The 18,123-nt window shown below is 44.7% G+C and overlaps 1 protein-coding gene across 1 annotated transcript in view; it reads left to right on the top strand.

Moving 5' to 3' along the window:
• The window catches only part of ass1 (argininosuccinate synthase 1), a 64,063-nt gene that overhangs the window by 14,514 nt on the left and 31,426 nt on the right, over window positions 1-18,123 (top strand). The window contains exons 7-11 of the mRNA XM_088940707.1: window positions 523-593; window positions 1,133-1,163; window positions 9,259-9,349; window positions 13,737-13,821; window positions 16,711-16,775. Coding sequence (XP_088796833.1) covers window positions 523-593; window positions 1,133-1,163; window positions 9,259-9,349; window positions 13,737-13,821; window positions 16,711-16,775 — 343 coding nt within the window. The remainder of the gene's footprint in view (window positions 1-522; window positions 594-1,132; window positions 1,164-9,258; window positions 9,350-13,736; window positions 13,822-16,710; window positions 16,776-18,123) is intronic.

Genomic DNA, 18,123 nt, shown 5'->3' with positions numbered 1-18,123 from the left:
CCTGTCCACTGATAAGATGTCAAAGATAAGCTAAGGCAGGAGAAACTTTTTAACCAGGCAGAGAAGTGAATGAATCCCTGTGGTAATGAGGGAGTAAATCTGTAGGTTCATCACTCGGTAGGTTAGAAACATCCGACAGGTTTGTGTCATGGGTGCTTCTGCTCTGCAGTGACCTTATTCTTAAAGTATAGTACTGATGCGTTGTAGATTAATGCATCAGTAAGTAAACTGTCTTAACGGAGTCCAGGTAGTAGTAAGCCTTTGCTTTTATTAGGTCTATTGGTATATGAAGTTATGAAGCAATATGCAACGTTGTATTACAGTTGGTTATGTGCTTGAGGATTGAAAACCTGAAAAAACCCTGCTCACACCTAATGTTAAATCGGGTCAACTATGAAGGGCATGTGATTCTCTCATTTCCCCTGGCGAAGGAGCCGTTTAGTTGTATTTTGATCGATCAGATATTTCATTTAAGACTTCTGTCTTCCTTGCACCTCATTTTAAGTTCTGTGTCTCCACCAGAAACATGGGATCTCCGTGCCTGTAACTCCTAAAGCACCCTGGAGCATGGATGCCAACCTGATGCACATCAGGTAAGGAGGACACGTTTAAAGTGCCTGCACTGATATGAAGTATCTTAAACAAAAAAGCTTGGACGCTTTTTCATTCTAAATGCGAGCCGATAAGTATAGACCATGATCTGGCACATAACACATTTTTTACTGGATTGAGGCATCCGGAGGCCTGGTTTACTGCACAGTGAAGTAAAACAGGACCATACAGTAGGTGAATTAAGAGGTAGTTTGAAGTTGGTGTTGGAGCTCAGTGGACGAGGAGAACAAAAAGGGGGTTTGTGAGTCTACGAACTGATAATTTATAACTGTATTTATAAAGTTTTCTGACCATGTGGTGACTGGCAAACATCTCATTTGATCCACATATTTCTAAGATGACAGACCTGATTAAACAGGCAATAGGGACCAGTAGCAAGATCTGTGTAATACTCTGAGGGATATCCAAATCGCATCGAGTCAAACATCCGGTTTTGTAATGCTTTCAGACAGTATGCGTGTTCTGATCGTGTCAACTTTTTTTTTTTAACAAGTTTTGCTCTTTTCTTCTTTGTCACCAGCTATGAATCCGGAATACTGGAAAATCCCAAGGTAACGTGTCCCCTGCTTTGTTTTTTGTGCAGAACCTATGTTTGCCTGGATTGTATGTCCCTTCCTAGGCTATACTGTGCTTCGTATCGCACTTTACCCTCTGTCTCTATGCCTCCCTCTGCTTGATCTACTATATACTTCTGCTGTGCTTTTAGCCTTTAAACAGATATATCAGCGCAGTAAACCTTTTTTTTACAGGCAGGGAGATGCCACTGGCCTTGAGTTGATTCTCATTGTGTGAGGCCTCCTGCTGCCTGGCCAGAGCTAATCTGTGTTCGAGAGCTCAATGCACATTGTGCCAGCAGTTGGCAGTCATGGCTGTTCTGGGCAAGCGACTGGTTATACCCAGACCAGAAGAGCTGTTCTAGGGCTGTTTTAACAGGCAGGGCAGAGCCGTTGGTTCTGTCACTGTCTGCAGAGTTTTCCTGTAGCACAGTCTTTCCCAAAGGTGTTGCGGAGAGTCACACTCCATAGTACTGAATGTAGCACTTTGTGACACACCATTACACACCTCTTCTCCCCCTTTCACTGAACAAACACACGCCTGCTTTTACAGGGAGACTGAAAGCACCAACTTGCCAAATCTAATCAGAAGTGTAAACCAATGTTCAGACACAGGATTTCAATCTGTCATACCGGAAAACATCTCATTTACTTGTTTATTTCATATCCTGTTTTTGTACAATGAGAGTCCAAAGAGTTTTGGAAACCTTGCTTTTTGCCGTCTTGATTTTCACCCAGCTTTGAAGTGAAGACGTAGAGTGGTGAAGGCTTTTTCATCTGTTTTGTATCTGAGCAATTCTGTACAGCTAGTGGCTCTGCGATGGCGTTTCTGCAGTAAAAGCAAGTGTCATTTTGCCTTACTAATTGGAAGAAACTTGCTTTGTTATGTAAACAACTGATAGGTCTGTGGTTTACTCTAAAGATTGTTCTGTCGGATACCCTCTGTTTCCAATGCTAAAGAGAGGGGTTAGACCGGCATCAACATACACTTCAGTTTCTAAGATACTTAAGACTTTTCATGTCGCTTTGGAGAACCTGACATTTCCTGGCAGCCTTGTTTCCTACTTTCCTGGCTCTCCTCAGGGGGTGAATTCCCAAGCAAACAAAGTCCAGGCTTTACTGTCCAGTGAGAGGTTTTTGCCAGTCCAAGGGCATGTGTGTGTCTCTAACACAGGAGTGGAAGTCCTTACGCTTTCATGTTGACTTAATGCTGCCTCATACGGTATTGCAAATGGAAAGAGTAAGAGGTGTATAAACCACTATTATTGCAAAAATAGACAGGTTTCCTTCCTTAAGCAGACATGCCTCACAGATCCCTGAAAGGGAACTTAACACAGTGTGGTTGCCTTCCTTTTCATCCCCGATGAGGAGCATTTCCAATCAAAGACAAACGAACATCCAAGCGGGACAGAGAGATCTACAGGAGGTCAGGAGGTTAGAACAGAGGCCGGGTCACCCCTTGAGCTGCGACACAAACTTGTGTCTCACAGGGTTTTTTGTTTTTTTTTTTTTTACCATAACTGCACTGCCTGGGCCTGGGAAGAGCCTGGGACACACAGACACTGGCTTGTCTCTGGTGAGGCTGCAAGAACGATGCACGTAATTTCCAATTTCATGGGAGCGCCAGAAGAAAACAGCCCCAGCTCTGGCCCAGCTGGTACTGTGTGTCTCAGTTTTCAAGGGGTATTGTTTTGGAATATTGCTGCCGGGTTCAACGTGGGAGGGACAGATTTTACCGTGACACCGTGACATGAAAATGTCACAAGCAGCACTAAACTACAAAGCCGTAATTAGACAGATGAGACATGAGTTCTGTCTTACGGAATGTGAAGTTTTCTTTGTGTGGGGCACAAAGTTCAGTCATTGAAGACAAGGGGAAACTCCTGGCATTTGCTGCTGATCTGTCTATTCTCTTTGAATTTCTCTTGCACTTTCTTTCCAGCATTTTGTTATCTTGTCTTAACTAGCACTTGCTGGGAGACAGAGTCTGAAGTTAACTACTGCAAACACATTGCTTCCAGTTCTTTCACCCGTATGATAAAGCACTTGACATGGTAACTCTGTATGGAAGACATTTCTGTGTCGTCAGACTTTCTGACTGGGCAGCACAGTAGTTAGCATCCAGGGTGTATCAAGACTTGTGCCCGTTGCTTACTGGGTTAGCCTCCGGATCCCTCATGGCCTTGGATTAGAAGCAGGAGTTACAAAATCGATGGATGAATTCTTTCTGTCTTGGGTGTGGACAGCTGAGGAAGAGGGAAGGAGATCCTGTGTACACGCACTCCTCTGACACACAGCTGTCAGAAGCTGCAAGCTCCACCACACTTTGCAGGAGAGTTTGATCTGATTGGAGGAGCGGTGCGTCTCTCGCTGACATCAGCGCAGTCCTGCAGGTGCCCAGGTGTCATTGTGATGCAATAAACCAAAGGAGACTTGAACAGCTCTAGCGCAGCGATCGAGCCCAGCCAGCTCTGCACCGCCCCCTGGTGACCACGAAACCCTGATCACTTATGACATACCCTAGAACTAGCAATTACGATCTCCTTTACAAGATGATCCACTCTGAATCCCCGATGCAGGGCTTCAAAAAACTGTAATCCATTGGCTTTAGATATGCTCATCTGTGATTAATCTTTTGGCAAAATCTGTACTTTGCACTGCCACTTTTACTGGTTGAGGTATTCAGAGGCTCATTTATATCCAGTCAAAACTGCGTAATACCATCATGCATATCAAGAAATAAATGTAAAATATCATCTGCCTCAACCCTGTTATCCCCCTTCACACCAGTATAGCTACTTGTAATATCAGTGTGTGTGTAGGGCTGTGAGCACTGAGTAGCTTTGGGATCTCTTTCAGCAGTGGGATCTTCTGTGTTGGAAATTTGAGAAGATATGCTATGGGCTCGAGCCCGATAGCATGGCACACAAATGGGGGTTTTTGCTCAATTTGCACGTCGTTCTATAGGATCAGAAAAGAACTTCCACGGAGCTGAGCTTGCACACTCCCTAGTGCGGGAGGCACTTGTGTATCGCCTTCTGGAGTTTCTCAACCCCACACAAACCCAGCCAGCATCTCCCTCCCGCTCACAGCAACCTCCCTGGTCAGCCCACTTTCCAGTTCACGCTCAGGTGCCCACGTGACACTTGTAAAAACTATTTAAGACTTCTGTCAGCACCCGTTGTGGAGTCGAGTCCCTGGAAAAACAAAACCGAAGAGCGGCATTTCTTTCCCCACATTGTAGCATTTGATCAACATGAGTCTCCCCCTTTGATCAGGGACAGAACGACCTGTTGATCTTGAAGTGGGGGGAAAGGAAAGAGGAGGTTGAAGATGGAGATAACAAGGCTTTGAGTGTGGCAGAGGGGATATGAATCCCACCTGCCTGTGGGTTGTATTGTTTCTTTTCCGTTTACCAAGTTTGCCCCAGGAGAAGATTCCTAGATAGTAAGCCTGTTTAGGACTCGGCGTTACAATGGGCTCTTTAATCACAGGCAAGCTAGCGGAGGCAATCACCGTGATCTATACTTCCTAATTAATTAGAGTTAATCCAGCTTTGGGGAGCTCGAGCATCAATTAAACTGGCAGTTAGGGTTAAGTGATTCTTTACAGGAAAAAAAAAACAGTCCTTGAAATAATATTATCACTTATAGTAATATTAATCAAGAGTGGCACTTTCTAGTTTGTGATTTCCAAATGGAACTTAAAATCAGAGCTGTTCATTCATTGAGTCGAGAAGCTCATTAATAACAACAGTATTAGTTTAGAGGCTTGGCTGTTGCCAATTACGAAAATCCATTCCTGTTTTATTGACCTTGTGAAAGTACCCACAACACATGCTAACACATGCTAGGCATGATGCTACCCATTTTGTGGCACTGAAACATTGGAGGAGACTGTGTCACCATGTACTGTACCATCACCTCCATGCTGGTCAATCAGTAACACAATTCTTCTTGTGAAGGCAAGGAGCTACCTGATCTCATGTAATTGTCCAACGGGTTATGAAAAACAGCATTGTCGTGACTACAATGTCAAACACCTGAATTGTGCATTTGACATCTAGAATGCAGATGGGTAATGTGCCTTATCTCTTATCTCATAGTAATGGTATTTAGACCCTTGTTTCAAAATAGCTGTTACTTCTGTTCCCTGGATCTCATTGACATCTTCTATCTATATACATTTTCCTTTCATAATTTAAATCTTTGTATGATCCATTTGCGTATTCTTCTATCTATAGAAGTGAAATATACAGTTAGTGAAAATGACTTTAGATTCATAGTAATACTTCCAGCAATAACAATAAAAAGAGTAACTCATCCTCCCCTTTTGCAAACTAAGAATGGTGAAAGGGGATGGGTTTAATTTAGATTAATGTAGAATATTAAATGAAAATCTCTGGATCCCGCGGATCCCACAGTCTCTGTTCTGTGACGATCTGAGCACCCACATACAGTAGTACCCACTGTATAGTGTGACGTATGGTTTTTTCCAATCAGCTCTTATGAAATGTGGTTAATATTTTAAAAGGAGCCAGGAAACGTATATAAGGAAAAATCACTTGTGTCATTTAGTCTAAACTCCTTTACAAATAAGTATTCTGGATTTCAATGCGTTCAGAAAGTTCAGGGCCACAGAACTGCCCAGCCTAATGGCTGTAGTTACTTCAGCTGCCTCTCTGTCCCTGACGCTAAGCCACACGCTTGTAGTTCTGCAGGTGTAAGCACCTAAATTATTTCATTCAAAACATCTTGCTAGAATGATTGAGTGCTCAATTAACGTTCAAGAGGCATCACTGTCAAAATAAGCACTGTGCAGTTTAAGGTACAGTGTTTATTATGCTTAATAAATGAGTGTATGATGTTGAGACAGACACAGGGCTGCAATCGAAATGTGCAGCTCGTAGATCCAGATGTATGTTAATGGTGTAAAGGCAAAATCATATATTTTAACTGGTTTTCCACACAGATGGTTCAAGTTTTACCTCTTACACTAAGTCACTCTCTCTCTCTCCATCTCTTTTTCTTCTGGCTCTCAGGGACTCGATTGAAAGGCAATGAGGCAGCTAATGTGCAGAAAGATAGAAATTTACTTGCTTTAAGTTCATGCTGCAGCCTTTTCTCAAAGAGTGCATTCAGCCGCCTGGAGCACAACAATATCGGGCGATTGAATAAAGCCTGCAAGCCAGCTCCGTGCTTCAACACGGCGCTTCAGTTCACGGCCCATTTGCCTCCAATACTCTCCTCTTTCTCCCCGGCATATTTTTATCTTTTCGTCTCTTTCAGGATGACATCTCTGGGCCGGGCCCTCCTGCAGGGAGGTCTAAATGAAATGCATTGATACAGCACAAGAAACAATTTGTCTCTTGAACTGTTTCTTGTATTTAAAAAGAGAGAGAGAGAGAGGGGAAAAAAAACACCATGGTGTAATCAAGGAATACTGATAGACCTTTTGGATTTCCGTGTGTGTGTGTGTGTGTGTGTGTGTGTGTGTGTGTGTGTGTGTGTGTGTGTGTGTGTGTGTGTGTGTGTGTGTGTTACACATTTTTTTTTCAATTTGTTTGGAATTGGGAGGCCTTAGTGACCTGAATGAGCCATCCTGGCAGACAGTGTGGCTAAACTGTGGTCGAAGACTTAGGAGCCTGAGGGATAGGAGTGTCTACAAAATGATGTGAAACAAAACGTTTTACATGTTATATAGCTGTTAAACTCATCCAAACTATAGGAAAGAGTGGGGAAAAACCTCAGCAAGTTTTAAGTCCCATTTGGGGTTTTTTGCTCTTTAGCAAACTAAGCGCGTTCTGTAATGAGCCGCTCGTTTACAAACTGAGAGAACGGTCCTTAAAAAGGTCATTTTAGACAAGCAGAACTCTCCTTCCCCCCCCCCCCCAAACCCTTCACGAGTCTGGGTGCCGGGGCCTGCGTGGGGTCAGGCGATGATTTATTGCAGCGAAAAATGGGAAAGGGAGAGCCAGGAAAGACGGCGGTCGTTTTAACTCGCCTCGCCCAGCACCGGCAAGACTGTGATTTTTTTTTTGTTTGGTTTTTAAATTCACCTCGCCTCCCTTTCCATAAAAACATAAAACGCCGTTCGGCGGCGGAGCAGGCATTAGCTATCAATGTAATCAAGAAGTGCGGACAGCAGGCCCCAGGGACTTATTATTTGTCCTGCTCTCGTCTCATTTGTTTGCAGGCAGGCGTCGAGGCGGAAACGAAAGAAACTCAAAAGTCAATTTCAGTGCTTAGTTAAAAGGAAAGAAAAGATGAGGCCTTTGGATATATGCAAGCAAGGGATTAGTTATTGTATCGTGATTTGTCTGGTAAAGGTTTCCATTTAAATGCGCTCGGTGGTTATTTTGCATAGTTCCTCTGCAATTTGACTCAGCTCAGGAAACATTGGCGGCGATTTGCTCTTAATGCCACTGTAATTGGCAGGGCTGCTGTTAACTGGAGCAGGTTGTGTTTATGACTCCCATTTCGCGACTGGAACGGGGGGCTCCAGCCCAGGGTGGAAATGCGTCTGTGATGAGGAGACGGTGTGTTTGTCGACTCAAGAGCGTTTTCAGCCAAATTGTTCTTTTTCTCGGGAAAAGACGACAAGCTTCGGAAAAGCGTGGCCGCTTCTTCAAGCGAAAAGAAGGAAACTGGGATCAGATGGGGGGGGGGGGGGGGAGATCGGATCCAGAACCAGTGTTTTGTCCACGAACTACAAAGGAAAATTGGTGGCTAGAAACGAATTTTTAATAACGGAGATATAGAAAAAATGGCTATTTATGGATTTATAGGCCTATTTATTGATATGCATTGGTTTTGAAGGCAGTGTGTTCTCTGGTGCCATGTGGCAAGGTATAAGATTAATGCTGAGGACTGATTCAGCCTAAAACACATCCTAACAGAGCCCGAAGGTCAAGTCATTGTGCTAAAAAGTACCGCATAGCTCAGTAGCAGTATTTAAAATGATTTATTTTGCAAGGGAGCATTTGGGAACATTTGCAATTTCTTGATTAAGATCGGTAAGGCCATGCAAATCTGGGGTACTCAATAAGTATGGCTGTATTTGTCTGCTTCAGACAGTTGATTTAATTCTTAAACAGAAAACCATTTATAGATGTGAAATTCAAAGAAAGGGATTAGGAATTGAAGGTCAATGAAAACATACAGTAGGTGAGATTTAAAAACCTCAACAGAGGCTTTGTTTATAATAAGGCACCAAATAGCTCTATTCTGGGTTCTGGGTGCCTTACTACAGGTGTAGGACTTGTACTGTATGTCAGGATGGCTTGGTTCAGAATAACGAAGCTCCAAACAGTCTTCCACAAGAAAAATCCACATGAAAAATGTAGATGAGCAGAAGCTGAGCTGAAAGGACTGAGGTCACCCATTCTGTCCGGTGTGGAGGGAGCTCTGTTGTGTGCTTGCAGAGAAGATGCCGGAAATTCTGTTCAGCAGTGGGCATCCATAAGACAGCTACAGTACGTGCTTAAAATAAAATGCCCCAAGAAAATGCATATGGTAAATAGTAAATGTTATAATATTGCCATCTTCTCGGGTATTCCAGGACTTTCTGACCCCACATAGACATCTACAGATCCGTAGTTGGATCTGTACAGTAACACACATCCTGTGTGGCTGTCATGGTACACTGTATGTTCCGTGGCGGTCAGGTGTGTCCGCGGGATCCAGGAGTTTTTTTTCCCCTGCTGGTCAGAGTGATCGTCCGGCCCCCAGGAACTTCTCCGTTCGCGCTCGGCTGACTGCCTTGATCCGCACTGTTCCACCCCCAGCTGGGAGGTGGTCAAAAGGGGAAATGAAACCAACTAGAGGAGAAAAAATGGCACATTGCTTTTTCTGTCACTCCTTGATGAGCTTTTTTTAAAGGTTTTTTTTTTCTTTTGATTTCCAACTTGCTCCTTTCTCTTCTTCATTTTCTGCTGTTGTCCCCCCCTTCATCCCCTGCCTGCGCCTGCCAGTTAGGCTTCATACTGGATAAAATGTCAAGATGTTTAAGAAGTGCCTGCTGAAGCACATTGCCGGCCGTCTTGTCTGTATGTGTCTGACTGTCTTTTTTTTCCCCGCTTTCTGGCTTGCAGAACCATGCTCCAGACGACCTCTTCCAAATGACGAAAAACCCAGCGGAGAGTCCGGACTCTCCAGATGTGCTCGAGATTGAGTTTGCAAAAGGTCAGTCCAGGTGTCAGGCTTGTGTGTGTGAGAGATCAGGTCATTCATCCCCACCTATTTCAGATGTGACCCGTTGCCTGTTCACGGCAGCTCTGGATCTCTAAAAATGGACCGCGGCACGTTTTTCCATCCATGCATTTCCACCAGTTCAGGGGCGCGGAGGAGCCAGAGCCTGTCCTGGCAGTGATCGGGCACATGTCAGGATACCCTCTGGATGGCATGCCTGTATATCACAGGGCACACACAGACATAGACACACACACTCACGCCAGAGCCAATATGCCAGGAAGCCAATTAACCTACCAGTGTTTCTGGACTGTGGGAGGAAACTGGAGCGCCCAGAAAAAACCCACACGAACACGGAGATGGAAACTGCACGCAGATGGCATCCCAGGTCTGGACTTGAACCCAGGGCCCCAGTGTTTTTAGCTTTGATTTTTTTATAGTCTTGCCAGTCACCTACCTGGCTTTCACAGTTTCACGTTATCCTCTGCAGTGCTTTCACCAGGACTGAATCAACCTTGCTGTTTGTTCTGAAGATCTGTCTGCATGGAGAATGACATGAGCTACTGTAGTGTTTTTATGGGGGCTTCAAAATCTTCCGGTTCCTGTTACTGCACTGATAAAGGACACAAACTTTCAGTTTCTAAGCAAATGAATCTGAAACCCTTTTGCAAATCCAAAGAAATGACCCTTGTTTTGTCAATATTCACACGGCACATACAATCTTATCGGTGATCGTTCTAATATAATAAACGCGCTGAGGTGCCACAAGGCTAAACTTTATTTTGTTGTGACCACCCACGTTCAGAAAATACTGGATCACCCACTTTGATCTCCGCATTCTGTAAATGAGTGCTAGACCCCCTAGCTATGGTGGAAATGTGAAAAAAGTCCCACGCATGTTAGCAGAGGAAATCCTGGCCTTAGGGAACGTACTGTGATTTCCTTCCATCGAGGTCCGATGTTCGCTGACCAAGGTGGCCTGTTACCCAGTGGGTCTAAAATAGTCTTTGCTTTTGGGGTCTCAGCTCAGATGCTTGTCACGGGCACAGAGCCCCAGAGGCCGGGATCAGTTTAGTGAATTGTTTACAATAATCGTTGTACAGCAGGGTTGCTAAAATCTGACCCACACAGGCATGCCTAAAAAAGATAACGGTGTGGCCGTGTAGGTAGTTGTGTGATGGTGTTTAACAGAAAGGATCGAGCAGTAATCTTATTTCTCCGGGATTTTTAATGTCTCAGAATTTTTAACTTGGCCTGTGAGCTCGTAAGTGTTGAGCACGGGGAAAAAAAAATGCGGTTAATCGACTCTCGGTTCGAGAGTCTTTCTGAATCGACGCAGTGGGGATTTAAATCATCTCAAAGCGAACGCAATTGTGCACCGATGACAAAAACCAACGTGTCGCAAGAAGGCCACAAAGAGCGGCAAAAAATTCCCACCACTGTTTATTTTCTTTCTCTTCATCCCCGTTTCTCGCCCTCTCACTCGCTCTCTCTCTCTTTTAATGCAGCCCGTTTTTAGGCAAGTAAAAAGAATTTTAAGAAGTATTAAAATCTCCCTTAAACCATGAGCCTTTTTTTCCGCGAGACTTTTTCTTCGCGATCGCACATCATAATAAAAAAAAGTAAATCTGTAATTTTTCCTACAACTGTGTCTACTGCCCCATTGTGTGCCGTGTTGGCCTGCTGCAAGAAATGAAGAGAGAAAAATCCCTGTGATCCATATTAATAGACCCCAAGACGGTGAAGAAAGAGCCTGCCCCCAGCAGCCTCATTCACACCGCCAGTTAATTTATTTGAAGTTTTAATCTAATTATTAACTATTTGGAGGATAAGAGGCTTTGTTGCTTTAATAGCCTAGTGGTATCTGCGTGCTCTGCCAGCTAAGAAAGTCGAGGGAGGTTTGGGACAAAGCCCTCGTCCGAAAATATTTGTCAAGTCTTTTACGTGTCATTCTAACAGGGCTTACATTTCGCCATTGAAAAGCCACTAGAAAGGGCCTTTTTAGAGTTGATTGGCAACTGCAGGCGCGCTAAATGCTAATGAGACACAGATGGATAGAAGATTATCACCGCAGCCTTTTTTTTTCTCTTTCTTTCTCCAAAGTTTCTCTCTCCCCCTCTCCCCCCACCCACACCCCTCAGTGCTGGCCCCTCCCCAACTCTTCTTATTGCTCATTTCATACTATTAATGAGCAAGCTAATGACATCTCCTTTTTCACGGTCAAGGGGACAGTGATTAATTCATGGGGTCTGCCTTCCTTGATCTCATTCTTGGTGGTGGGATGGTGGCAGGGAGAGGGAGGGGTGGGGTGGGGGGGGGTCAAGTGTTGAGCCGGGCGAGGGAGGGGGGGCAGAGAGGTTGGCGCTGGCAGAGAATCGAGAATCTGCGACTCTGCCTGCAGTTCTGGTTCGGAGTGGTTTGAGAGTGTGGGCGCCTCGTAGTGCTGTTTTTTTCTTGAGTGGATGGAGATGCAAACAAAACACCCCATTTAGAGAGCCTGATCACACACACACACACACACACACACACACACACACACACACACACACACACACACCACTCCACCCACCCCTTCTGGTGCGCAGTACTGCTGGGACAGAAGGTACGAGGTCACATGACAAAGCCCAGGCGTGAAATTTAATTAGGGAAGGGCCTGCTTGCGATTTCACAGCCTTCAAATGAAAGAAGGGCTTTTGAATTTATTGGTACCTCTATTTACGAGTCTTTTTCGGGGCCCGGCCTCTCCTCCAGTCCTTGTTAGCAGCCTGCCCCCCGTCCCCCCCGTCCCCCCTGTCCCCCCTGTCCCCCTCCTGTCTCCACCCTACCTCTCTCCTCCCCTCACTCCCACCCTGGTCTCCTTGCTCTTTTTACTGCCCTCGCCAGAGCCAGGGCATGAAAAATGCCCTCGTCGTTTCCAGCGACTGGCCCATTAGACCGAAGCCTGTCTTACGCTGGAGTAAATAAGCAAGGAAAGAAGGCAAGCGCTTGTTAAAATTGTAAAATGTCAATTTTGCGGGTTGGATGGGTTCATTTTATTGTTTTGTTCTATTGGTGGTTGTTTTGTTTTTTTTGGCTTGGTTTTTGCAATATGGTTAATCTACCACAAACGGAGCCTGCTGGAGCGACATGAGCAGTACATTAGACACGAATGAGTGAGGCGACAGACATATTTTAATTAACACAGGCTGGATCCGAATCTAGACACATCAGACATTGGACAAATGCTAAATGAATGTTATGCAATATTATATATAGTTACATCAAGCCCTACTTTGTCCTTGTAGAGCCTGCATTTTCATGGGAGCAGATAAGCGTCCACAATCCATCAGTTATATGTTTCTGAAAGCTGTAGAAGCAGCGGCTGAAATGCAGACAGACCTCAGCAGAGCTAGGCAGAGGTTTGTTTCTGTTAAAGAGCTGTCTTTTATTTTCATTTAGGATCTTGATATTTTATTGTAAAAAAAAAAACACACTCGCCCCATTTGGAAGGGCCAGTTTTGTCAGAATGTCTCCATTCACAGCAAGGGCCCCTGTGCCCACATGGAGAGAAGGAGGACGTGCGGGCAGGCTCCTCTGACCCACCCACCTGTGGAGTCATTCACGTTCTGACATAGTACTAGCTCCATAGCGACATACAGGAGACTTGGCTCTGATTGGAGGAGAAGCCCATAGTTCTGTGATGTCACTGCACGCCTGCCAGTGCCCGGGAGATCACTGTTGTTTGGCAGGGAGTAGAAGGAGCCCTGCATGAGATCATACAGCAGTAGTGGCCAGAGAAAAATCCGTCCATTTTCTTACCGCTTTATCCAGTACAGGGCTGTGGGGAAGCCAGAGGCTATTCCGACAACCAGTGGGCACGAAGCAGGGGACGCCAGTTCGTCATAGGGGCACACACACTCACACTCGCAGCAGGGCCAGTCTTCCACAAGACAATCAACCAATCAGCTTGTCTTTGGACTATGGGACGAGACCGGAGCCCCCCTGGAGGAAACCCATGCAAACATGGGGAGAACACGGATATCTCCCAAGGAATTGAACCCAGGGCCCCAGCGCTGCGAGGCAGCGAAGCAAACCACTGTGCCCTTGTGCCAGCCATGCCAGAGGAATATCTGAATAATATTGCTGCTTTTTCTCCTACCATTCCTCTGTGAAGTGAACATTGCAAATACGTGATAAAAACTATACAATTAAAGCATCTAGCAGTGAGTCACCCAGGTGCAATTCATATATTCAATCCACTACTTGTTACTCGCACTTAATTGTATGCTATTTTGGTTTTAGGTGGTTAATTAACTTGACTTACAGTATGCATGTTCTGCACACATGTTGGTTTTGTTTGCAGCACAAATGCTTGCCTGTCATTCCCTTCCTTCTCTCACAGGTGTGCCTGTGAAGGTGACCAATGTGAAAGAGGGGAAGTGTGTCGACTCTGCCCTGCAAATCTTCATGTACCTCAACGAGATTGGGTAATTGATCTCATTCATGTGTACAGGACTGAGCTCGGGCAGATGCTCTCAGTACAGTTAATTAGTAATTAGTATGATTCAAAGGAAGATGAGGATTTATCATGATGTCTTTAGATAAATGTGCTGTATATACTATGTAATATTTAAGTGAGCATCCATCACTTGGAGACTGTGTACGTATGTGAAAAACATATCAAGAACCAAGACACAACAGCCAATACCTGTCTATCATAGCCATGCCTGATGGAGAAAGCAACTGATTCTATATATCAAATTCACATGGTTGTGAGGAAAAGGGATGACTCTCCTACCTACGTCTGGAAATGCCCTTTATATGAGTGTATTGCTGGTAATGTAAGCAGCTCTTAATGGAAATACATACTGGCTGACACATCATCGTTCCTGCCACCTGTAGATCTGTTCAAATCATCAGCGACCACAGGTCTTTATTTCCCTGAAAAATACATTTTTTTTTTCCATGAAACTTTGCAATATTAAGTCTAAAACTGAATCTATAGGATTAGAAATGAATAACGTGAACAACTGTATTATAATTGTAGTTTCAATGTTCTGATTATGTATTTGACTGATGAAAAAGAGATGATGTCGGAGTTGATTCTGGTATTGCTTTTAGCTCTGTTATCTTCAGAGGCATCGTAGGACCCTAGTAAGCTCACCATGTGCTGGTACGATATCACTGAACTTGAAGTGTGCTCCAGTGACTGCAATCCACCTTTAATGACAAGTGAAAGAGCGTGACAAGAAATGTGATATCACTAACTCTGGGAGGCATTGTTGTAACTTTGCCACTTGGTGCTGAATGCCTACAGTACCTTATACCTTGAATAGCAGTTCACTCGTGCCTGTACAATCTCCCTTACCCTCCAGCCCAGCTGTCTGGAGTCTGTTCCGTCTCACATTCCCAATGTTAATGACCGAATTCTCCTGTCCTGCTCTGAATACAGCTGCTACCTTTTGAAAAACTTTAGAAGAAACCTTTCCCTCTTTGAGTCCCGGATCCTCTTTCAGCAGATGACTTCCTTTTTCTCCGGCGCTAATTCCTGCGGGCCAGCGTGCCGAGCTGCGGGCCCGGGCGAGATGAAAGCAGGATTAGCATGGCAATGAGCTTGTATCTACAGTGGAATGGACGTGTTCGTCAAGGAAAACAGAGGATTGGGGCTATTACTGTAGCCAACCTGTATCAGGAACAGACTGTTGTGCATTATTCCACACACAGATTAGCATTGAAAGGTTTCTAACGTGCTTATTGGTTTATTATATTCAGTATCGTACATATTTAGGTTTCATTACAGCGTACCTGTTTGCAAAAAACAGCAGTTCTCCCTTTCAGGCTTTCTGTTCTCGTCATTTCCGAGTTCATTTTTCGTGTTCGCATTTTTTTTCCCCCCACTTTCTTTTCAACCTACAATCCCCTTCCTGGTGGCCTTGTACCGGGACATCCGTCTCCCTGTACCTTTTGACGTGTAAAAATCGATTTTGGTATGGCTTTGTCGCAAAATTCCCTTATATTATCATTCTGTGAGGTTTATCCGAGATGCAATTACTGCTGATTGATCCAATATCATTTATTGGACATTTAGATAATGACCGATAAGCAAAAGTACAGTTACTGTACAATCTCCATGACCGGCAGAGATCACTCTGCAAACCGGCTTTCCCTGTGCTGTCAGCCTAAGCTCCCATCTTAGCAACAAGACATAAATTCTTCAAACCTCTTCCTGGTAATGTTTGTCCCACCTGCCTGCCTGTTCTGTAGTGTAAAACAATCAGTGTTTTTCCCCCATATGGAATCCCCTGTCTGCATGACTCCTTCTTGAACTGCCCCTCTGCCCCTTCACTGCCCTCTCCTCATTGGCAGAGGGGCAGAAACTCTGTGTTGTCATCTCAAAGAACGGGGGGACTTGTGGGGAATGATGGGAGACTAGGGTTTTTCTTTCTTTTTGTATGAGGCCAAATGCTCCTTGTCCAAGTTGATCATCCTCTTCCTTTGTCGTGTGTGTTCCTGTACGAACCTGGAACAGTTCCACATTCTTAATACGACACTTCCTTTAGATCTGCCTTCAACAGCCTAAGCAGATAAAGATGATGTACCTGCTGTGCATCAGTCCTGTCCTGTGATCACTGCAGTTTGTTCAGGTACCCATTGCAACAACTTCAGACCTGACTAAAAAAGTAGTATTTTACTTATACAATTGATATTTTCTTGTGGAAGGAAACAAGATGTTCCTTCACATTTTTCAACATACTGCTGTGCAGATGTCTCAGAAAGACAGACAGGACGCAGATCACACTGAAGTTAGGAACAATGTTATATCCTCCCTTGTGTTTCCTGCGATCACAGAAACTCCAAGCACACTATAGAAGAGCAGTCAGTATGCAGAGCTGAAGTAGTAATCCATCACATTTTCTAATAAAAATCTACTTGACTCCTTGTCAGATGGGCCTTGTTATTACCCACATTTGTTTCCCTCTGCATATCAATAAAGCTAAAAGGCTGCTGCTTTTTGTACCGCAAAATACCGGTCTATCAGAACCAGTATTTCAGGAGAAAAGAATTATTTTTAGCATAAAGAAGAAAGCAAAATGAATGAAAAGAGTAGAGCAGTGATAAAAATGTCTAAGACTTTATTACATCAGTGTTTTTCTATGTGTACAGAATCAGAAAGTTTCAAAGCCCTGGTTCTTTGGGAAATTTCTTTTTTTCTTTTTATGTCAGCGTGTTTTCCTCTGCTTTCGGCAATATGCTGCCTTTTTTTTCCCCGAACGGGTCTCCTTGTGTCACGACTACGACGTGCGAGAGGGAGTGTTTGGGGGGGGAAAGCGCTGGGAAGCAGTGGGCTAACCCGGTCTCTGCTTATCCTGGGACAGGGGGAAGCACGGAGTGGGAAGAGTGGACATTGTGGAGAATCGTTTCATCGGCATGAAGTCCAGAGGTAAGCGGGGCGCAGTGTGAACCGCGTCGGTCTTCTCGGTTGTCATGGATTTATTTGCAACTCGGTTATGTACTTTACTCCCTACAGCAGTCCTGCTCTGAAACGAGCGTAGCTGGGGAAAATACGGGGAGATGGTAGTGACAATGAAGAGAGGTGCTTGATAAAATCATTTTTAAAAATGGATGGCTTGGTTGCCAAGCTCGGCGCTCCAAACAACTTCTCCGGTTGGTGGGGGAGTGCAAGCAGCAGTTTCGATCCCGCACTGCGAGTGGAGTCGGAGGGCTGCTTTTAAGGCCTGACAAATTAGTGTTTCTGTGTTGACCCATGAAGTTATTCTGTTAGCCAGGCTCTTTAAATCAGTTCACTGTTCCTTTTGTTGGAGGAGTCAGGGGGGGCAGATGTGGGGGTAACTGATGACTGGGAAGTAATTAGGCCTGGATTGGAAGTTAGCAGGTACCAGCAGCTGTCCTTTGTGGGGATCATAATGGGGAGTGAGGAAGCGAGAGCAGACCTGGTACCCTCAGTGGGGTGAAGGGGTGGGGGGGGGGGCTCTCCACCCCTATCAGACTGCACCCATCTGCGAGTCTGAAACATCACAGCTGTGTCTCTTGGCCACTTGGCAGCCTCACAGTCTTATGGCTTCTACACGGACTCTACACCTTCTCTTTGTTCAGTCTGTTCAGGAGCTCCGTGGAGCTCAGCCCTAAGCTACAGACCATGATCTCTTAAGAAGTACATTTAGACGTGCCTGACACATTCAAGCTGGTGGTGGGAGGCTGGATGTGGTTTTGTAGGCAGTATACACAAGATAATTCTTCATTGATGACTCCCAAGTGTGACTCATATCTTATCAGTTATAGGAAACATGGTGATACAGGACTGCTAGTACTATGTTATAACATATGAAGTGCTGGGAAAGTTCTGTCCTTGTCACCAATATAGTCTGTAAATGGTTCTGTAAAGCGCTTTGAGAAGCCACCTTTAAATGTGCTATAGGAAACAAGCAATTATTATTATTATTATTATTATTTTTATAGTTAGGGCCCCTGAGCTGCGTAACTCGCAGAAGAGTGCAGGTTTAATTTATGACTGTTTTCCAGGCATGGTGCAAACTGAGTGTTACAGGTGCTGGGTTGTCCAAGAGTTTCCATTGCAAAAACTTTTTAGTGCAAAAGTGGATCCTTGTGCTGTCTCAGCATGAGTCCTTCCCTCGCCCTCTTCCTGTTCTTACAGCAATGAGCAAACTGATTTGGCGGATGAGTTACAAAGCTCGGAGTATTCCGCCCTCCAAGGTTTTATAAAAAATAATCAAATCGCAAATGGTTCCATGTTTGAAAACGGCTTGTTC

The sequence above is a fragment of the Atractosteus spatula genome, chromosome 23 (assembly GCF_055471065.1).
Source record: "Atractosteus spatula isolate fAtrSpa1 chromosome 23, fAtrSpa1.hap1, whole genome shotgun sequence".
NCBI classification, from domain to species: Eukaryota; Metazoa; Chordata; class Actinopteri; order Semionotiformes; family Lepisosteidae; genus Atractosteus; species Atractosteus spatula.
This window is presented reverse-complemented; position numbering and strand designations above follow the sequence as displayed.